At 42.7% G+C, this 23,217-nt stretch overlaps 1 protein-coding gene across 1 annotated transcript in view; it reads left to right on the top strand.

Moving 5' to 3' along the window:
* Positions 1-2,532: 2,532 nt before the first annotated feature.
* Positions 2,533-23,217, top strand: part of PKHD1 (PKHD1 ciliary IPT domain containing fibrocystin/polyductin) — a 238,340-nt gene continuing 217,655 nt past the window's right edge. Inside the window, exons 1-10 of the mRNA XM_083606347.1 lie at positions 2,533-2,761; positions 6,162-6,314; positions 8,603-8,680; positions 10,072-10,195; positions 13,045-13,144; positions 16,712-16,769; positions 17,530-17,608; positions 18,469-18,543; positions 20,432-20,496; positions 21,241-21,280. Of these exons, the coding sequence (XP_083462473.1) occupies positions 6,263-6,314; positions 8,603-8,680; positions 10,072-10,195; positions 13,045-13,144; positions 16,712-16,769; positions 17,530-17,608; positions 18,469-18,543; positions 20,432-20,496; positions 21,241-21,280 (671 nt within the window). The 5' untranslated portion in view covers positions 2,533-2,761; positions 6,162-6,262. The remainder of the gene's footprint in view (positions 2,762-6,161; positions 6,315-8,602; positions 8,681-10,071; positions 10,196-13,044; positions 13,145-16,711; positions 16,770-17,529; positions 17,609-18,468; positions 18,544-20,431; positions 20,497-21,240; positions 21,281-23,217) is intronic.

The raw sequence follows: 23,217 nt of genomic DNA, 5'->3' as shown, positions 1-23,217 counted from the left end.
TCATCTAGTCCAACCCCCTGCAATGCAGGAATCTTTTGCCCAACATGGGGTTTGAACCCACGACCCTGATCTTAAGAGCCTCCTCCTCCTTCTTAATATCTTAAATGAAACCATATGAAGAATACGTAAACGATTGGCTGCATTACTTTCAGATTAATGAAATGTTTAGAAAAGAGGTTGCAGAAAGAGGCTAATTTGAAAAAGAATCTAGGTTTCAACAAGAAGTATTGAATAAGGAAGTTAAAAAATTATCTATGATGTATAAATTATTATTGGAATGGCATTTGAAGGATGAAGAGGTTAAATCAGTTATGATTCAATGGGCCAAAGACTTTGGATATAACATTCAATTTGATGATTGGATAAAATTGTGGAAGGAAGGGATGATATTTACGGCATGTACTACAATTAAAAAAAATGTTATGAAAATGATATATCGATGGTATATAACACCAGTTAAATTAAGTAAGATGTATAAGGTGAGTAATAAATGTTGGAAATGTAAGGAGAAAGAAGGGACATTTTATCATATGTGGTGGGAATGTAAAAAAATGAAGTGCTTCTGGGAAATGATATATAATGAGATATAATGAGATAAAGAAAATACTGAAATATACATTTGTTAAAAAACCAGAAGCATTTCTATTAGGAATATTAGGTGGTGAAATAAAAAGGAACGATCAGAAAGTATTCCTGTATGCAGTAACAGCAGCCAGAACTCTTTTGGCCCAGAAATGGAAACAAGAAGAAATGCCTACGATTGAAGAATGGAGATCGAAATTAATGGATTACGCGGAACTGGACAGATTGACAGGGAGGATTCGCAACCGACGAGACCAAAGATTCACTGAGGACTGGAGTAAATTTACAGAATATATTAAAACTATTTGTGATAATGATATAACGTTTGTAAGTTTTCAAGAAGCTCTGTAAGAAGATTTGGTAGAAATATTGTTTAAACAACATGGTAAGATAAGATATATATAGTGCAATATAAATTAAGAAAATTATCAGACATGTTGATGGAATTCTAAAAGAAAAAAAGATATGTGATGAGTTTTTGATGTTTAATGATGTTATAAATTTGTCTTTATTGGAAAATTAATAAAAATCATATAAATATAAATATAAAAAGATATTAAGAGCCTCCTGCTCTACTGACTGAGCTATCCCCGAGACAACCTGTTAGTGATTATGGCATTCTGGTTCTTCCTCACCCATCTCCATAATTATGGTATTGCGTACAAATGTGCCCATTCCATTATGGGATGTTCTAGGCCCAAAAAATCACAAACATTTCAAGAAAAATCTTTCGGGGGGAGGGGGGCAGTCTGGGCAGCATGTCCAGGAAACAGTTCAGGTCTGTCAAAGGGGCATTTTAGGGGGCGGCGGTGGAAAAGTTCACCTCAGCCTTACACATATTGGATCAGCAGTAAGACTGCCAAGCAAGGAGCTGTTGGTTGTGGGGACTCCAGCACTGCATTGAACAACCCTTCCTCAACCTGAGGCCCTTCAGGTATGTTGGACTGCATCTCCCATTAATGCCAGCCAGCATGAGAAGACATGATGGGAGTTGTATTCCCCCCCCCCCCATTTTATTAAATTTGCTTAATAACAAAACATTATTATATATATTCTATAAAACAAAGAATACAACACAAAATTCATTCATACTACAATGCATAACTACATAACATTAATATATATGGTTTCTGAAAAAGGCTTACATAACAAAATACCATCCGGTTTACCTTAAAAAAAAAAAATCCCCTCCCCCCTGATCAGGCCTTCCTTTTTCATATCTTTATCCATGTACACATTCTGGTCTTTCGAGCTTGTATGTTAGGGTTGGCTTCCCCCCTTTCTATCCAGTTCCTGTAAAATGCCCATTTATTTGTGATTGGCATTTATTTTCCCATCTATCCTCTGCCACTATCTGTGCAAATATTTCTACTTGTACATAATCATTCCATTTTTCCATATTCCATTTGGCCTTTTCTTTCCATCCCAGAGCAATAACTGCCATTCCAGCTAGAATCATAATCTTGTACAACTCTTGCTTATTACGTTTTACTTTGTTATTTCCCAGTATTCCCGAAAATAACAAATCCCTATTAACTTCTATGTTTATTTGAAATAATCCAGAAATTATCTTTATAATCTTTTGCCAATATTCCTTAACCATGGTGGGAGTTGTAGAGCAAAATATCTAGAGGATACCAGATTGCGGAAACCTACGAATCATCTATATGTTCCTCACATGTAGAATAGTCCTCAAAACTAAAGGACTGTTAAATGACAATTGCTTATATTATTTTCATATGTGAAAAATAAAAAAAAGTTAGAATGTATATTTCAAATTGCGTTTTTCTCTCTCTTTAAAATTATTAAATAAGATTATGAGAAATGTCCGAAGCTACTTCTGTATCACCATGAAAAAAAGGCTTGCGGCAAGCTGGCTTAATGGCATAAGTAGCTTACGTTAATAAGTAAGCTTGCCCCGAGAAAAATCACCCACACCCGTGCTATCGCAAGCATTCAGATTGGTCACACACTAGTTTTAGTTACAGTACAGCTTTTTCCAGTTTCTGGAAAAGCAAAAGCTATTGTTGGCTATTTAGAAAACCCATCATCCAGTACCAGTTGAAACAATGGAACAGAACTAAATTATAGGACTTTGAAAATGGTTAATTTCGAAACTCCGTATACCACTGTCTAATTATTGGATCAGAAAACTGGAGGAAGAACAAGTACTATAAAGGTATGCAAAGGCAGAATTTTGAAGCATATAAACTCACTGGTGATTTTGGCATATTGAGAAAATGCTTGTTTGTTGCAGATGTATCTCATGGAGGACCAGTCTGTCTGTCTGTCTGTTTGTCTAACAAAATGTCTATACTGTTTGATTGTAACAAAACATGGAAGTGGTTTAGAAGAAATATTTAAATTGTCAGTAAAACAGCTAAAAGCAAGTATTGAGAAACTTTTGAAATATCTGCATATCTGGATAGGCTTGCATAAAGAAAAGTACTTTAAGCAGGTGCTGAAAAGAATACCATGATGGTGTCTGTTTGATGTCAATGGGCAGGAAGTTGCTGCCACAACAAAAGAATGATTTCTTACAGGTGTAGAACTGGCACTGTGTGGATCTTGTCACATTGCCAGTTCTGCAGAGCCAAGCAGCTGGTCTACTTGATTTCGCTCCCGGTTGTGAGAGCTGGAGAAGTGTGCTTGCACACGAAAACTTATACCCAGAACAAACTTAGTTGGTCTCTGAGGTGCTAATGGACAATTTTTTATTTATTTTGACGGCGTCAGACCAACACGGCTACCTATCTGAATTGTGAGATCTGTTTGCATGCTGAGGTCCCCCAAAACACCCCTACCCCAATAACTCACACATCACTCATAAATTTTTGTTGAAGGTTTTTGGCATAATTTTGGCCACAACTTTATTAAACATACAAATTGTGAGTGGTTGCTTAGGCATTGGTTATGACTATCTGCCCCCAGTGGCGTAGCATGGGTTGTCAGCACCCGGGGTAAGGCAAGTAATTTGCGCCCCCTAACCCATGGATTTGCGCCCCCTAACCCGTGGATTTGCACCCCCTAACCCTAACTCCCAGATGTTGCGCCCAGTGCCGCCGGCCCCCCTGCACCCCCCATGCTACGCCACTGTCTGCCCCCCCCCCCGCCTTGGGGGACAGCACTGACTCCCGGATTCCAGCGAAAGCCAGTGTGGAGGAACAAGATCAGGGATAACTGGAGCTGCGGCACAGACCCTCAGCTTCTCCCCGCATGCTCCCAGGGGCTTACGCGGCCCAAACCCAATTCCAGGGGTTTGGACGAAAGGATGGTAAGCCCCTGAATTCCTTTAACGGAATTCCCGTGCAGCAGCAGCATTGGAGGGGCAGGCACAGCCAATCCATACCCCTCCTCCAACCAATTTAAACCAATGCCTAACCGCCAACCTTACAAGTTGTGACGATTTGCTACGCAGTAGGCAAAATCCAAATGGCACACACTAATCAGCCAAATGGAAAAAATTCCTACCAGGCCCCCGCACCAAGGCGGACGACCCCATGACAGGCATAGCAAGGTCAAAACACAAGCCCAAACAAGGGAGGGCGGGCGGGCGGGTGATCCGGTGCCCACAGCGAAAGAGAAAGCAGCTTGCTGTGAACATTGTTTAAATAACCTCTGTTCCCACCCCCAAATTGGCAACATTAAATTTACCCCAGCTACACCAACCACCAATCCAAGCCAGGCCCCTTCAATCTATCCTGCCTGGCAACTACGGGGTGCTTTGCCTGGCCCCATCCGCAACACGTGCTCTCCTTTAGTGAGAACACGCTTTGTCTTTAATTAAATTATAAGTTAACTATACAACTTCATCTCCAAATGTGTCTTTAAAATAAAACCTATTGTTAACGCATCCACCCACCCATCAATATATTTATTTATATGCAGCCTTTTCCCCTGACAGGAACTCAAGGAAGCTTACAGATCAAATAAGAGCAGTTAAAAACAGAGAACCCCCCCCAATCGATAAAAAACAGTGAAACATTAAAAGAACTAAAACTCTTTCTATATATGAATGATCTATTAAAACAATTTAGATAATTACAACAAAAACATCACAGCACCAGCCCTTTCCTTTAAAGAAGTCAGTTCCCAAAAGCCTGCTGGAACACGGTCTTTTTCATCTGCTGGCAGAAGTACAAGGTGGGAGCCAGACTGGCTTCTCCAGGAAGAGAGTTTCAAGGTTGCCTGGGAGGAACCACCACCAAGAAGGCCTTCTTCGCACCCCCCCCCCCCAAGTATGAGGTACTAACATTCATGTAATTGTAATATACCAAAACAAAAACAAAATGGCAGAACACAACATTCAGTTCAAATCAGCCTAGTAAAGGGTAAAGGTAAAGTAACCCCTGACCATTAGGTCCAGTCGCAGACGACTCTGGGGTTGTGGCGCTCATCTCGCTCTATAGGCCGAGGGAGCCAGCGTTTGTCCACAGACGCTTGGCGAACCAGAGCAGTGCAAGGAAACGTCATTTACCTTCCCGCCGGAGCGGTACCTATTTAACTACTTGCACTTTGATGTGCTTTCGAACTGCTAGGTGGGCAGGAGCAGGGACTGAGCAACAGGAGCTCTCCCTGTTGCGGGGATTCGAACCGCCGACCTTCTGATTGGCAAGCCCTAGCCTAGGTGAACACAAATGTTTGGACCTTGTTATGTACTGAGTTGAATAGGATCCAAACTGCAGCAGTCTAATTCGTCCTAGAACAATAGGATCCAAAATGCAGCAGTCTGATTGGTCCTAGAACAATGCAGCAGTATGATTGGTTGGCAGGAACCACCCAATCATGCTCCAGATAGAAGTGAATCCACAACCTGATTGGCTTACAGTAGAATTCTGGAATTAGCCAATCATGTGCAGCCCATTGTGTAAGTAATGTATATAAAGCAGATACTTTGAGGGGACTTTCATTCATTCCTCCTCACCACTATGAGCTGAATAAAGAGCATGAAATCACTTTGCGACTCTGAGTATATTTCAGACCTCATCCCTGAATGATAACAAAGGTGTTCCCCCTTGGGAAGAGAGTTCCACAAACAGGGCATGGGAGCTGGAAAAGCCTCCTATCCAGTTGCCACACCTCACTTCGGATGGCAAGGTGGGCACCCATGCCCTCAGCAGATGACCTCAAAACACAGCACCTTAAATGGGAGCTTAAATCTACCAGCAGAGTAGATTTCTCTCTCTCTCTCTCTCTCTCTCTCTCTCTCTCTCTCTCACACACACACACACACACACACACACACACACATTCATACAAAGGATGTGGTAACAGACATCTATCTGTCTGTCTATCGTCATCTATCATCTATCTATCTATCTATCTATCTATCTATCTATCTATCTATCTATCATCTATCATCTCCCATATATTCTGATTAAGATAATACAAAAGCTTTCTTTCAGGCTGGTGTTTTTTTTTTTTGGTTTCGTGTAGTAATTCTGAATTGGGTGTAGATGCTCTTAAGAAGAAGAATTCTGAATTGATATTGAAATGTCTTCTGGGCATCAAGCTGTTTGCCCCAAAGGTCTTTAATATTAATAAAGAAAAACAGCATATAAGACATGTTTCTTTTGCAGTGAATACATGTGGGAGAACCAACCCTCTGAGCTCTGATTATGAATGAGGCAGGGATCTCAATGAGAAAGTCTATTGTTGAAAGCAGAGGAAGAGGTTAGAGATGGAGTTTCGGATGCCATCCTTTCTTGAGGCTTTGCTGCTTTTCTTTGGAGGTGAGTCTTATCTTTTTTTATAATTTTTTTAAAATAATTTTTTAAATTAGTTTTAACTTACAGAGTTTTAAAGGCATACCACACAAATTATTACACACATATTCTCATTTGGACTTCCTTCAGCCCCTCTGATAATCCTCCGTCGTAGTCACATCCCCTGCAATTCTTAACTTAATATTGCCTTTACATTTCTTACCAAATCATCTCTCCCTTTTCATTTTTACAATATTTCTTAAATTACTCCTCACAGAACGTAGTTTGATCATCACAAATACTTTTCAAATACTCTGTAAATTTAATCCAGTCGTCTGTGAACCTCTGGTCCCGCCGGTTTTGGATCCTTCCTGTTAGCTTATCCAATTCTGCATAGTCCATTAATTTCATTCTCCATTCTTCCAACGTTGGTAGTTCTTCTTGCTTCCATTTTTGGGCCAATAATATTCTTGCTGCGGTTACCGCATATAAAAAAAAAGTTTACAGTCTTTTCTATTTATCTCATTTCCAACAATACTCAAAAGGAATGCTTCTGGTTTCTTTATAAATGTATATTTCAACATTTTTTTCAATTCATTATATATCATCTCCCAGAAGCCTTTCACCTTTTTACACTCCCACCACATATGATAGAATGATCCTTCTTTTTCTTTACATTTCCTGGAGGTGGTGAGTCTTATCAAGCTGCACTACTGAGCTTCAGCACCGTGGCAAAGAGATAAGAGTTTGCCTGTGTGCTTTGTAGAAATTCTGTCACCAGCTTGGCCTGTCAAACTTGCCTTGGTCAATCTGCTATACAAATTTAATAAATAATAATAATAACAATAATAAGCTTCCAATTAGCGACCTTCTTTACTGCCTCATCATGTATTCAGTTGCAATAGTAAAGAATTTGTTGTTAACTAAAACGTGAAGTAAACCTTGCAATTACTTTTGAAGCACATGCAATTATGATATCCCACTAGATCAAATACTCTTTAATAAGGAAATATGCTGGCATATTCAAGGGATGCTCAGTATGTCTGCGTTTGCTGAAGCATGTTTTTGTGACCAATATCATACAGTACAGTGGTACCTCGGTTTAAGTACTTAATTTGTTCCGGAGGTCTGTTCATACAGCACCACTTTAGCACCACTTTAGCTAATGGGGCCTCCTGCTGCCTCAAGCACCACTTTAGCTAATGGGGCCTCCTGCTGCCTCTGCGCTGCTGCAGCACAATTTCTGTTCTCATCCTGAAGCAAAGTGCTTAACCCGAGGTAATATTTCTGGGTTAGCGGAGTCTGTAACCTAAAGTGTATGTAACCCGAGGTACCACTGTATGTGTTTTGCTTATTGCAGCCCAACATAAATATTTTTCTTTTTTAAAAATGTGAGCTGGGAAGATTTCTGGCTGCTCTGGGTCCACCCCTTGCCCCGGGGGAAGTGTCAGAGATCCTGCTGAGACCCTAGTTCCACTATGGAGGCTTGTAAGGCCATGGGCATGATTGTTCCTGAGTGCGCACTCCTGCACTGCGGAGTCTGTTTTGCCCCTTAGTATACTGAGGAGCGGGACTTGGGTGGCGTTGTGGGTTAAACCACAGAGCCTAGGACTTGCCGATCAGAAGGTTGGCGGTTCGAATCCCCTCGATGGGGTGAGCTCCCGTTTCTCAGTCCCAGCTCCTGCCAACCCAGCAGTTTGAAAGCATGTCAAAGTGCAAGTAGATAAATAGGTACCGCTCTGGCGGGAAGGTAAACGGCGTTTCCGTGCGCTGCTCTGGTTCGCCAGAAGCAGCTTAGTCATGCTGGCCACGTGACCCGGAAGCTGTACGCCGGCTCCCTTGGCCAATAAAGCGAGATGAGCGCCACAACCCCAGAGTCGGTCACGGCTGGACCTAATGGTCAAGGGTCCCTTTACCTTTACCTTTATTCTGAGGAGCTGCAGTTGATGAAATGGACTGGGCAAGGACTGGACTGTGAGAGGCATATATCTCACCCAGGAGCTGGCCAAGCATGTGTTCAGGTTCCTAATCAGGCCTGCCACGTGGCAGTGAGGGTGCAAAGACAACCAGCGCTGCTGCCTCCATTGCATCAATGCTCTGTCCAGCAGGGCTTTGTTTTTTCAGAGGGAGGTATGGAACACGCAGGAGTCTCTTTCATAGGAAGAGACCTTAACAAACCTTTCACGATCTCCCAGTTTTGCTCAGTCTGCATCCATATGCTCCGAAAATCCTTTACAAATAGATTGTTCTTTTAAGAAGAAAAGCGATTTGCTGTACCATTACATAATTCACTGCATGTTTTTTTTTATATATAGTTACGTTGGCAAAGGTAACCATGGAGCCAAAGGAAGGCAGCCTTGGCGGTGGAACCTGGATCACACTGAGATATGAGGGTAGATTTTGGGGCCCCTCAGAAACTGTTGGTGGTATTTCTAGACAAAAAGGGGCAGTCATAAGACTAGCTGCTCTTTGTGGCACCTCAACCCAATTTTTTAAAGAAAATGTTACTAGATTAATCATGTGTGATTTTGTCCACCAATGGTAATTTATCAATTAATCTGCTGATTAAATTTGCATGTGGGTGAAAACAATAGTTTTAAAGCAAGAAGCACACTTTAATTACTGCTCACGTGTGTCAGCCCACATAATCCTAGAGGAGATATTCTCTACTATGTGAGAGACAATGGGAAATACTGCAAACAAAGTATTCTAAATGCAATTGCACTGTTGATTCCTAAAATGGCATTATTATATTGATAATTTTATTTTCAGTCCCTTTCATTAATGTTTCCTAACTTGAAATCCACTCTTTCACAGCTGCCACATTGTGGTTCAACATCCTCATTGAGCTGTCTAGCACAACCCCAAATTCTCTTTCCTGGTCAGTAACTTCCACTTCAGATCCTGTAAGTGAGGTTAGAATTTTTTTTTTTGCCACAGATTGTATCACTTTGCACTTGTGTACACCGAATTGTGTTTGCCATTTTATGGCCAATTTGCCCAGTTTGGAGAGATCCTTTTGGAGCTCCTCATGGTCTGTCTCTCTCTTAACACTGCCTTGAATAATTTGATACCAGCAAACTTGGCTATTTCACTGCTCACCCGTAACTCCAGGTCATTTATGAGCAAGTTAAAAAGCACAGGCTCCAATACAGATCCTTAGGAGAATCCACTTCTTATATCCTTCCATTGTGAGAACTGGCCATTCCCACCCCCCACCACCCCCGTTCTCTGTTTCCTCCTCTTTCACCATTAGTGATGCACAAGATGATCTATCCTCATGTCCCATGACAAGAGGCAAATAAGATTCATTGTAAACATATGTAAAGTGATCCACATTGTGCCCCCAAAAATATTAAATTCCCCTATATGCTCATGGAGTCCAAACTGGCAGTGTCTCACCAGGAATGAGATCAGCAGCTTGATGAAAGGGTTGACCTGGTGTGCAGGAGCTGTGAAAAAGGCTAATTCCATGCAAAGGATAATTAGGAAAAGAACTGAAAATAAAACTGCCGATATCATAATGCCATACTAATCTGTGGTATAACAGCACTTGGAGTACTGTTCACAGTTCTAGTTGCCTCTTCTCAAAAATGATATTGTAAATTGGAAAAGGCACATAATTTATTAAGGGCTTGGAAGTGTCTGGATTGTGATATATGATGGTGCTGTTATGCACAATATCATCTGTGCCCTGCACATATTGATCAGTGTTTATCCCGTTTCACATTCTGTGCCTTAAAATGTTGCTGTGTTTGCTTGTTGCTTGGTTGCCCACCATTAGGCCTCTCATATCCCATCAATTGGTCTCACCTGGAAGTGTCGTTCTTGAATTCAGTGCTGCCTACAGTACTGTGCGACATTCAGCCTGTCAGTTTTGATCTGTCCACCACAAAATGCCAAACAAGGTAAGGAAGGTTCTTTGCAGTGCTATTATCGGGGGCAGAGCACAATAGTAGAGATCCAGATTAGTCAATCTGGAGCCATCCAGATGCTGAACTGCAGGCCCCATCATCCCTGACCATCTCCCTGGCTGGGTCTAATGGGATTTGGCACCCAACATCTGGAGGACACCATTTTGGCTACCCAGGATATATGTATATGTCCTTCTGGTTAAAATATTTGCTGTGGGCCAAGAAGGGATAGTGGAGTCAGACCATCCCAAAACCATGTTAGAGAAGCATTCTGTTTATATATGTGAGTTTACAATGTGCTCTTGTAGGTTGTGGAAATGGACCTACATTCCTTACATGCTTCAACCTTACTAATGAATGTAATGGACATCAGTTCAGGAAGTGCATCTTATTGCAACAAGCAATAGTCTCCTACATGGAGGAAGGGATCCAAACCCAACACGGAGGCAGGTTCTCAAGCAGGAAATGTCCTCATCCACTGCCTCCTGCCCCTTTTCACGTGCCACCGATGATTCAAACTGGGACCTTCTCAAAGCATGAAGAGAAAGTAAACATTGTCCTGAGGCGACTGCTCCATCAGGGCAAGCATTGTGGCTTCCCAGACAGAATGATCCCTCTCTCCCCCCCCCCGCATGATGCTCCTGACAGCCCCCGACAGCCCCCAATTTGAGGCAGCATGGAGGGGGGAGGGGAAAAGGCCCCATTGCGCAAGCAGAAGTCCTTGCTCAGGGTTTTATTTTTCATATATTTATTTACAGCATACTTTTCAGAATTTCTAAGCGGTGTACGTAAAAACTTAAAAAACACACCAATGACTTGTAGAGGATAAAAACAATAACAATTCACCATAAAAGCATAAAACTACACCAATAGAGCTAGACTGACATCAGTAAGGACAGACATATTATAGGGCCTGCAGGATTACTTGCCATATGTCCTCTTTTCCCAGGACACATCCTCTTTTTCATGGGTAGAGTCGTCATAGCGATCCATAGTTACAAGTAGAAGTCGGCAAATGTCCTCTTTTTTGCTCTTCAAAATATGGCAACCCTGGATGGTCTTGCTATGGTGTTAACATTTTTCCTGCTTTTTTGTTATGCTTTAACTCCACTTCTTGATTGTTTTTTTTCTTTCTATGCAATATTTCTCCTTTTTTAATTATTTTCAGTTGCAGTCCTTCTGAAGATATACCATAGGGTTGTACTGTTAACTTTCTATATATCTATACTGTTGTCAGCTACCATGGACATGTTTCAAGGATAGAATGTCTGTCTGTCTGTCTATATCTATAAAACCTCAGCGCTTTTTGGTGTGACCATACTCACTGATATCAGCACCTCTTTCTTTTTTGCTGGCACCATTTTTTGCTGGCACCCTTAGCATATTAAGATAAGAGTACCAGCATTTCATTTTTTACTCAAATAAACTTGCTCTTCAGAGCTTATTGCAAGCCTCTTGGTACCAGCCCTTTGCTTGAAACACCAGCTTTAAATACAGGTCTTGTTACCACTCAGTAACAAATACGAGAGTCATGTACCCCCTATTCCCCGCTTTTATGGCTTGGTTGTGAATTTATTAATTTTTGTCAGACAGTGACTTTAATAGGAAAAGTATACGTGGATGAGAAAAGTTATAAGAAAAGTAGCGTTAGTTTATATTCCAGACCGTAACAAGGATTTCACCAAGTGCCAAGCAGGAAATCAGAATTTAAAATGTTAACGACAATGATTAACAAGTGTGGCGCATACCTGTGCCCTGAAGAGAAAGAGAAAAAAGCTTAAGTTTAAAGACTGGGTTTCTGGATAATTATTACTAAGTTAAAACTTTGACCCGCTGCACTTGGGTGGCAATTTGCAGCTGTCTCCTGCGCTATTCTTCCCCACTCCCAACCCTCCAGTAAAAATATCACACCACTGTTTTTCTGGGAGAGCAGTTTTTCTTTTAAAAGCTGCATAATGAGCAGCAATCCAGAAGGTGAAGATTTTCATGTTACTGTACATCTGTGTGAAGAAAAGCTTTACCTGTTCAATGACTACATGCCCTTAATTGTGAAAGACACAACCCTATTTCTAGAAAAAAAAGGGGGAAACCCTATATCACCACCTGAATTTGCAAAGTGGTGGCGGTGGAGTTAAGTGAATTTTATGTAAGTTTAGAAAGTCCTGTGTTAAGTTGTGGGTGAATATTAGATGACACAGCGATTCTTCAAACAGCTCTTGTTTATTCACAGGCCAGGACAGAACTGAACTGAAGGGTTCAGTCAGCCTGCTTATATAGAGCTCCGGTACAACGTTACTGTAACAACTTTCTAAAACTATCCAATCACTGAACGTCACTTTCAATCCCTTATTTGCATAACTATCTACAGTATCCCCCTGCTGGCCCTGGGTGAGAACTTCAGTACATAACATTCTGGTTCTCAGGTAGCATAAAATAGAAGTTACTGTAACAGACCTAGTCGTATTCTGCAATCCTGCAACCCTCCCCTCCCAGCAGAGGATCAGGCTCTATTAACTTTCCCAGGTTGCTCTCCACAGACTATATTATATCAGTGAAGCACCTGGGAGAAGAGGCAGCCATGTTTTCTTCTCCATGGTCCATGCCCTTCTCCTCCCAGGCCTTCCTTCTCTGCTCTTCTGAATCCATTTTGTGTGTGTGTTTTTCTCCTACAGAAGACGCTGGGGAGTTAATGACTAGATGGGTGGGAACTGGGTGGGAGAAATCATGGCTGCCTCGTTTCTTTCTTCAGATTCAATATTAAGCTTCACATTTTAGTAAGATGAACCCCAGTCTCTCTCATGCTGCTTGCTAGCTATCCTTTGCTCTTATTATTTCCGTTGAAGGGCTTCACAGTGGGGAGGACTTTACCAACTCCAGTTCACTCTGAATGGGCAAATTATCAACAACATGAAGGAGTTGCACTGTGACAACTGCACATTTCAGGTATGTATTCAAGCGGGTGGACGTGTGATTAGTAGCAATCCAGTAGCCAGGACATAGGACATAGGCCATTAATACATTGTTAGAAATAATGATTTTAATGCAGGGTAGAATTTAGACATTTAGAGCTACCTCTGAGCCTTAGCCTAGCTCATCCTTGTATTTATGAGGTGCCCAGGCTCAATGGCACATTGAACGCATCCTTTAACTCCTTGACTACCTAAGCTTTGCAGTACAAGTGATGGTGCAAAGCACGAGGCATTGGCAAGCACGGCAGAGGAAGAAAACCTTGGCATACACTGGATATAACCTTGTGAATAGGAGTGGAACTTGCTCTCATGGACTGGAAGGAATAAAGGGTGCAGGAGGAGGCAAATGCTTAATCTGTACCCAGTTCATTCTCATACAGCCTATGCAATCACACTCTTCTTGAGTGGCGAGTTCCCGACCCCCCCAGGTAGAAATAATGACACGTGACACAATTATTAAGGTTAATGGGCTAAAAAAAGGCCACAACTTTATTGGGGTACAGGTGATGAGCAGTTTTGGCTTAGGCATTGGACCTAACCGACTATATCTGACTCCAGCCCATCTGCTTGAAGTCCGGGAAGGGTTAACTACCAGTAGGGGGAGTCCTGCTGATGCAATTCAACTAGGAGCCCCCCCCCGGGGTCACCGATAGGGGGCGTGCCTTAGGCCCTCACCTCCCTAGGCTTCAGACAGGGCCATGCCCCCCGGAATCCTTTAACAGACTACCCTTCAATATATGGGGCAGGTGATGGCGCTACTTCCCCTCTTTCCATCTACAGAACTATTCCAATGCCTAACCGCCAATACTCGGAAAGTTGTGACAATTTTGCTACGAGGTAGGCGAAAAGCAAGTGGCTGGTGCCAATTTGCCAAGTGGGAAAATTCCTACCAGCCCCTCAGTGGTGACCAACCAAGGTCCATAGCAAGGTCAAAGAAAGAAAACCATAGAGGGCAGGAGGGTGGGAAAACTAGAGCAGCTGGCGGGTGGACAAAGAGGGAGATCCCTGGCTGCGTCCTGCCTTTATGGGGCAGGCCACACCCCCGGACCAACCTGATTGGCCGGCTAGGGGATGACACAGCCGGGAATCCCCCAATTGCGCGGGGCTGGCCCCCCAACTCCCACGCACGTGGAGGGGCCATGAAGCCCGCAACCCCACCTCCTCCTTATGTGGAAGTGGCTTTACTTGACAATTCATTTGGCCCCGGTGAGAACAAAAGTATCTTCCATGTTGATATGTTTGTTAGCGTGTAACATGTGATCGAAGGGACGCAGGTGGCGCTGTGGGTTAAACCACAGAGCCTGGGACTTGCTGATCAGAAGGTCAGCGGTTCAGATCCCTGCGACGGGGTGAGCGCTCGTTGTTCGGTCCCACGTCCTGCCAACCTAGCAGTTCGAAAGCACATCAAGTGCAAGTAGATAAATAGGTACCGCTCCGGCGGGAAGGTAAACAGCGTTTCCGTGTGCTGCTCTGGTTCGCCAGAAGTGGCTTAGTCTTGCTGGCCACGTGAGCTGTACACCAGCTCCCTCGGCCAATAAAGTGAGATGAGCGCCGCAACCCCAGAGTCAGTCACGACTGGACCTAATGGTCAGGGGTCCCTTTACCTAACATGTGATCAGGGCCACATGCAGGCTTGGTGACAGCCGGGACTTATTTTCAATGGAACTTTAACTCAGGAGCATACACTTCTGAGCATTTGCCATGACACAACCACAACATTCATAAGACCAGTCACAGATGTCCAGAGCACCCATCTCTTGTGGTTTCATCAAACTGAAACAGGCAACCAGTCTTACTACATATCTGGACTTGAATTATAAAATCGCCCCTGCTGCTTGGTAAGTTGATACCAATGATCTCAATTCCCTTGGACAAGAGCAGTTTGCTTGTCTCTATGTTCTCTGTGGGTCATCCTGCCCAGAGCTAATGAAAATTTCTCCGTACTTGAGGTAGTGCTGTGTGGAAGAATATTTGGCAAACTGGCTGTGCATATGAGCTTTCTGTCACTGCAACATCAGCATGGAATGGCACTAAGGCTGGTGAGATATGTGTGGTTTGGGAATAGAGAATAAGCTTGCCTTTTGCTCACTGAGCTCGCTCAGCTGTCTCTGCTTGCCAATGAGCCAGAACTTTTACCATGTCGTGTACAAGTGCAACCAAGGGTTTTCTGCAGCATCGAGCATGAGGAGTCCCATGTTTCAGCAAATTGCACATTAAAGCTAAGGTGTTGTTTGGGAGTTCAGCTAGCTTAGAGAGCTGATGAAAAACCACCAGGGGATGCAGTTAATGAGACACATTCCAAGCGAAATAAAACACACACTGCCTCTTTGTTTGGGGGCACGAGAACCTGTGAGCCATGCGCATTAAAAATTAATTTTCTCTCTCTGTGGTAGTTGTAAAAACGTAGACAGCTGCTGGCTGTGACAGGTTTGGAGAAACCTGCGGAAGGTATTCCAAGCAGCTGGCGGCCACGGCCTTCCTCTCCTCTCGCTTCCTCCTCTGCTTCCCCACAGCTTGTGCCCAGTGGCGCAGTCAGAGGCTGACCTCATGCCTCTGATGATCAGCATGAAGAGGAGAAGATTCATTAAGTATTCCGATTGCTTCACCTTCCTCTTAGTGGGAGAAGTGGAAGAGGCAGAGTCTCTAAATGAAGACTAGATCATGGAAGCTTACGGAAAGCCTGCTTTTCAATTCTGATTTGTAAAGAATCCCTGATCTCGCAACTGATTGTGTGCATCCCTTTGTATCTAGAACCTTAGAATTCTAGAGCTGGAAGGGACCCAGGGGTCATCTAGTCCAACCCCCTGTAATGCAAGAATCTCAGCTAAAGCAACCATGGCAGAGGGCCATCCAACTTCTGCTTAAAAACCTCCAAGGAATGAGAGTCCACAAGCCATTGCTTTCATGTTGTCAGTGTAGAGATGCCACCAGCTACATTTGATGTAATGCTAAACTATGGTTTAGCGCTATGTGCATGAGTTGCGCTGGGGTGGATTGCACCCTGTGTCTTGTGGAAGAGTCAGGCCCAGGCTGCCACCAGGCCCAGCACTGGTGGCATCAACAAGCAGCTCCACCTCGCCCAGCCCTACCCATTGCCACCCTACCACCGCACTTGACTGACCTGGGGGGAGAGATGACCCTTGGTGGAATCTACACATATATAAAAAACTCTGTGAAAATGCTTTTTTTTTTAAAAAAAAAGTTTTGAAATATACGTTGAATTTTGCATAGCTCACTTTCGCCATCTAGTGTCACATTTGCATATTGCACTTTACAACACATTTGAAACATTTTATTTGCAGCTCGGTAGTTAGAGGTTATTTTAATCCAGTGACTAACTCCTGAAATCATCAGCTATGCTGTTCAGCTACAAACAGCATTTTCTATACACCACTGATAGACATCAGTCTTTCCAGTATCTTTGCAGGTTAACTTTAGGAACAAAAATAATAAAAATGCTAAATATTAAAATGCCATTTGTGAATGAAACAATAGTTTTGTGAAAGGCAATGTAATATAATATATATTCTTTTCTTAACAGTTCTCTGTTGCACACACTCCTGTGGTCTATTGTGTGGACCCCCCCTATGGAGTCCCAGGTAAAGGATGGACCTTAATGTGGAGACCGTATGTCTTTATTTATACAGTTGATGGGGAAAACAACTTATTTATGATTTACTTGTCAAGAGCTTTTAAGAGTTTTCCTTCTCTTTGGATGGTCTACATTCCTGGGCTGATGAGTCCTATACACAAAAAGGAGCATAAGATAAGGGAATATAGCAGATACCAGAAAGAACAATGAACAGTGTTTTCCTGTATCTTATTTCAGGCTATTATTATGATTTTCTGACCTTCCGATCCCCATGATTTTTTAAATTTGCATAAGCCTACATGCTATATCCTGAATTGTGTCTCCAAGCTATTTCGAAGTCATTAACATTAGTTAGGCTCATTACAGCAATTAAGGCAATAATATTAAGAAGCAGTTTAGGTTAATATTATAATGCTGCAACCCCGAGTTAACTTTAAAATTATATATAATGTTATAATACTGACCTGAAATAAGATACAGGATAATGCTGACTAATGTATTGACCTCTTTTGTTTTAATGTTAACAAATACCACATAAAAATAGTACAGTTTTGACTCCTCTTAACACCAGCCATGGAGAATTTGTTATCTATGTATTATTCTTTATGATTCTTGCTTATAATTTTTAGATTTATAATACTTACAGAGGGCATCTTCTACTGCACTGAAGAAATCAAGGCAGTAAAACCCAACTCCCCGTCTTCCTCTACACAGATTTTCATTTTGCCTTTTGAATAATTCCCCCACCCCCATCTTTATCCTGTTAGGAAATGTAATGCAAGTCTATGGTCTTATCCTGGCCCAAGAATTTGATGCCTACAGTTTTAACACAGATTTTATTGATGGGTAAGTGTGTTTATTGCTTCCTTCAGTTTCTCTGTGCAACTCGATTTAGGGTTATTCCCTTTGCATTTCCAGGATGGGGAACTGTGGTTCTCCAGTTAGAATCATAGAATCATAGAGTTGGAAGAGACCACAAGGGCCATCGAGCCCAACCCCCTGCCAAGCAGGAAACACCATCAGAGCACTCCTGACATATGGTTGTCAAGCCTCTGCTTAAAGACCTCCAAAGAAGGAGACTCCACCACACTCCTTGGCAGCAAATTCCACTGTCGAACAGCTCTTACTGTCAGGAAGTTCTTCCTAATGTTTAGGTGGAATCTTCTTTCTTGTAGTTTGGATCCATTGCTCCATGTCCACTTCTCTGGAGCAGCAGAAAACAACTTTTCTCCCTCCTCTATGTGACATCCTTTTATATATTTGAACATGGCTATCATATCACCCCTTAACCTCCTCTTCTCCAGGCTAAACATGCCCAGCTCCCTTAGCCGTTCCTCATAACATGCCCAGCCCCAGCCAGAATGGCCAATGGCCAGCCATGGTGGGAGATGCACTCCGAGAACAAGAACAGGCCCCGCAACCTGACCAGTGCTGGTTTTAGGGTGGTGCGAATGGATCCCCTGCACAGGGCACTGAGCCAAGGGGGTGCAAAATTGAGAAGATCCATTTGGGGTTGCCATATTTTGGCCTTGCACAGGGTGCCATATTACGAAAGATTTCCAAAGCCTGCCCCTGTCCCAACCCTGGCTATGATTAAATAATACATTTGGATTGTTACTGTGCATGGGGGAGAGAAATGTATTGTGGACTTGCATTATTATGGGTTGCCTTGAACTAGCATTGCTTCTCCCCTCTCTCTGCCCCAGCCCTGTTATCCTCGAGGCAGAAAGAGATGGATGGATAACCATTTGTTCCCTTGCCAATAAGCAGATGCGCAGCATGTAAGTTGCTCCTCACACCTTTGATTGCAATGCTTTTTTGCTATGAGGATTCACAAAGCTTATAATGGTGCAGCATATTTGGGGCTCGTATAAATTAGGGAAGGCACACTAATAGTTTTGATGCCAATGAAATATAATTTCTGTCCTTCCATCCCTACCCTCAGGTACAAAATTGGTCCAAATGATTATTTCAATGATTATACAAGCAGTTTTCTGTCTGAATTTATGGATGTGAATTTGTACATGTGATACCTTTTTTGTGCATTCACCCTTTGTTTTCTCACACGTACCTTCATTAAAATATGTGTGTGAGTGTTTGTTTATATGTGTCCAAGACCAGCACCAGAGTCAAGGGCCCTCACTACCTGACTCATGCTCCTCCCATGCAGCCATTCAGCGTGGCCACACAGTATTTTTCTTTTCCTTTCTGCTGCTGCCATGGTGACAGCAAGAATACCAGCCAGTCTGTGGCAGCTGGTAGCCCCTGGGCTTGGTGGGGCAGCCTGTGTCCAAGGGGGACCATAAAGTCTTACGTGTGCGACCAAGGAGGTCACGTGGGAGGAGCCAAGTTGTTCTGCTCCCATCCTCCTGCCTTACAAAGGTGTGGATGCAAGAGCGTGGCAGCCAAGGAAGTACTGAATGCCTAACTAAATGGAGAAGTGCCTATCCTTGGTTTAGAAGGGGTCCCTGCTGTCACAATTTCTAGTGTTGGATTAGTGTCACAGTAACTCTGTTACTGCCATGGTTGCAGTTGCCTCCAGAATAGACCACTGAGAAGGTAGAAAATGAAAGCAGATTAGGAAGTCGAAATCACTGTTTAGCTGTGCAGTTAGAAACTCAAAGCATGGTTTGGGTTCTGAATGATGGTTCCTGTGAACTCTGCTTTGGTTGTGGTATCTGAGTATATGCATGTCCTTGAGAGGAGTGAGGTTGTTAGTGGTATCGCATCATGCAATAATTCAAACACAATGAGGTCAATCGATCAAGCCCTCTCCTGCTGCTTTTTGATGTAAAGACCTCTGTTTTGAAACAGGAAGACAGTGAAGCTGGCCTGTTAGGTATTTTAATGAATCATTATTTAAAAGTTCCAAGGCTAGGCTGTGACTTTTCTGGCTTTAAAACAAAAGAAAACAGGTCCAGTATTAACTTTATTATACAATTTAAAAGCTTTTTCTAGTCATGCCCTCTGGCAGAATAACTTAGAGCTGATTCAGTACCCATATTTGGGCTCCCTGTCCCTATTCAATGTGATTTCCACCCCTCCCAATTTCATGGGTGGATGATCCAAGTCTGAGATGCGGTAATTTCAGTTCTTCATTAGAGACCCAGTTCCTGAGCTGCTGCAAATGCTTCTAAAACACACAAAAAATGGACAGATAGTTCTCCTAGTTGTTTTCTTTATTAGGTTTAAAGCAGGTGAATCAATATTTGTTGTCAGAGTTCATGTGCTGAAGCTACGTTGTGTCCCTAGACTACATTTTCATGTTTATATTTAAAGCATTTTGATGGGGAGCACTAAAAATCAAAAGTATGCTGTGGCCTTTAGAACCTAAGGAATGCACATTCATTCACAAAATAGTATTTGTTTCTCAATAACCTATTACCACCTTCAGTCAGTCTTCATGGGGACAAATGACAACACAAATTGGAGAGTGGGACACAAAATTAACAGGGCGGGCAAAACTAAATTTCTCAATGGATGTTCAGACATCACTTGCTGAGCATTTGATGTGATGGGTTTGGATTTGGCACAACATATTCAGTCCTTTCCTGTCTTTGAAGTGAATGAACAGTCCTCAGCTCAGCTTCACAAAATATGTTCTATCTCCTTTCCTTTGCCCCAATGCATCTTCATGGTTCATTGTATTTTATTTTCCTTTGTTTGCAGATATCCCATTCAAGTCGATCACGGTCTGGGAACTGTAGCATGCCGAGTGGAAGGGAACCATATTGGTCAGTGGAAAGCAGGGAAATAACATGCAATCTTGATTTTATTCAGTAACATAAAAATCAAGAAGGCTAATATAAAAAAGGCTACCGTTGGGGGTAGGGGCGGTATGGCCATTCTCTTTTCAAAAAGGTGTGAGCTGCTTACAAATTCATTTTCTCTTTGTTCTTGCTACTTGGGGCATTTTCCCCCAGCTCACACTTTTGGCAGCCACGATATACCAAGTGTTAAGTTGTGGGTGAACATATCAGACGACACAGCGATTCTTCAAACAGCTCTTGTTTATTCACAGGCCAGAACAGAACTGAACTGAAGGGTTCAGTCAGCCTGCTTATATAGAGCTCCAGTACAATGTAACTGTAACAATTTTCTAAAACTATCCAATCACTGAACGTCACTTTCGATCCCTTATTTGCATAACTATCTACAATATCCCCCTGCTGGCTCAGGGTGAGAACTTCAGTACATAGCACCAACTGTAAGCAACAAGTGTATCACAGTGAATGTCTTGCTGAAGCTATAGAGAACAGGCACTCCTAGCAAGAGCTATTCCTCCCAAGAAGCACGAGGTGTGGTTTGGGGGGGAAATGGAGCAGAAACAGCAGCTTGTCAGGTGGCTGATGATGGTTTTGAACTGGGTGCAAAAGACATGGGCATTTCAGAGCACTGAGGCACGTTAGTTAACTCTGTATGTACATGAAATGATTCACATTCTTGCACTGAGATGTGTGCTTTTTCTCTTCTTACAGGGTCACATAATGTTAGCTTTACAGTGTTTAACAAAGGAAAGTAAGTAAGGGATAAGTTTTTTTTTTAAATGGCTAATTTTATAGTTATGTTGTGTTTCTGAATGCTTTCTTTTTCATATAAGTACTATTTAAATGCATGTATACCTTCTGCTTTGCTTTGGAAAGTGGTTGTATTCAGAAGTCAGCATTCAAGGTGTCAGTGACGTTTCCTGAGTCTGGGTCTGAAAATATGCTTTGAGAGCTTGTTGATGCTCACCTTAAGGTAGAGATGAGCATTAGAAAGTCCCAAATTGTACCTGGCATTTCCCACCCAGCCCCCGAATGGCAAGTGGAGGAGAACTAACAATTCATCACTGAGCAGGTGGGACAAGTGTTTCCTTTCCACGGGTGGACTGGTGCTTCTCCCCTATGAGACGTTTGGGGAGCTGCAATGTCATTAAATCTTCCCACTGAAATCCATGGAGAACAATGCATCCATTCATTTCAAGATTTAAAGATGCTAAAATTCTAAAATCAGCTGGTAGGAGGCAAACAGTCACCTGTCTTTGTAAACTTGCCTTGCACCAACGTCTTTCAAAGCTGTAGCTAACCACTAACTGCAAAGATGCCTTTTGAAGTTCAGGGGTATCCCTTCCAGGGGACATATTGGGCTGTGCAGGGCTTGGCTGCAAAGTCTTTGGCAGCCAAATATAATTTAATGCCTCAAACTCCCTGACTGCAAAGAGCTAGCTGTGCACAGGTGGGAGGGTTTTCTCTGGACTTGTGAGAGCAGCCTTTGAAAGCCAGAAATGGTGTGAACTCCTGCATTTTCCTGATCCCTGGGTTGTCACTGATTTTGCATGGCCAGGAGAGTCCCCTGTTGTGGTTGCATGAAATTGCCATTTGTACATGGTTGGGATGTTGGCTATTTGCAGTTTAGTTGCGCTGCAGAAAGCTTGCTGGGGAGACCACGCATTACAAGAAACTCAAAAATAACTTTATCAAGGTTTTAATAACAAAAACAAAAACTCCTTGTACATTAAATATATCCACAAGCATGATCCACCAGGGTACTGTGAGAGCTAGGTGCTGCTCTTTATATACTATACCCAATTGCTGACACAGCTTAATTAACACAACTTAGCAGTACCTGCTATACTGTTTCACAGCTGGCCCTTAAAGACATACACATCTTGTGGAACAATAATGAACCTTCACATTTAAAGAGACCATTCAACATGGGATGCCATGTTCTGATCTCTCTCTCTCTCTCTCTCTGTGTGTGTGTGGTGGGGATGGCTCAGCTTATATATGAGCCAGTCTTAACATGAGCCACATGAGCCCTTTCTAGTTGGTTTCAGCTTGGTGGATTCTGGAACCATATCAAGACAGAAATCCACTATTTTATTTTTCATCTGGAGTTCCAGCAAAATCAATTTTTGGAAGGGGGAGCAAGGAGAACAAATTATTTTGACACATACATTGAGTGTAAGCTCAATTTTAGCAGTGTGAGCTTAAAGACAAGTCTCACCTAGCTGATCTTCCAGCAGATTCTATCTCATCAGGAAGTCCGTTCCATGGGGTGTAGGAATTGGACTTATAGTGTGGTGGCACATAACCTCCCATTTCGTATCATGTAGACACTGTCACAATTGCCTTTTTGTCACCTACGGAAGTCCTTTTCCAACAATCCTTCAAAGGGGAGATTTTTGCCTCAGTGTTATATATAGTCTAGTGTCGATGCTCTTATTGTTAAATTGTTGTTGTTTAGTCGTTTAGTCGTGTCCGACTCTTCGTGACCCCATGGACCAGAGCACGCCAGGCACTTCTGTCTTCCACTGCCTCCCGCAGTTTGGTCAAACTCATGTTCGTAGCTTCGAGAACACTGTCCAAACATCTCGTCCTCTGTTGTCCCCTTCTTCTTGTGCCCTCCATCTTTCCCAACATCAGGGTCTTTTCCAGGGAGTCTTCTCTTCTCATGAGGTGGCCAAAGTATTG

This window comes from Podarcis filfolensis, assembly GCF_964270895.1.
Source record: "Podarcis filfolensis genome assembly, chromosome: 3".
Taxonomy (NCBI): domain Eukaryota; kingdom Metazoa; phylum Chordata; class Lepidosauria; order Squamata; family Lacertidae; genus Podarcis; species Podarcis filfolensis.
This window is presented reverse-complemented; position numbering and strand designations above follow the sequence as displayed.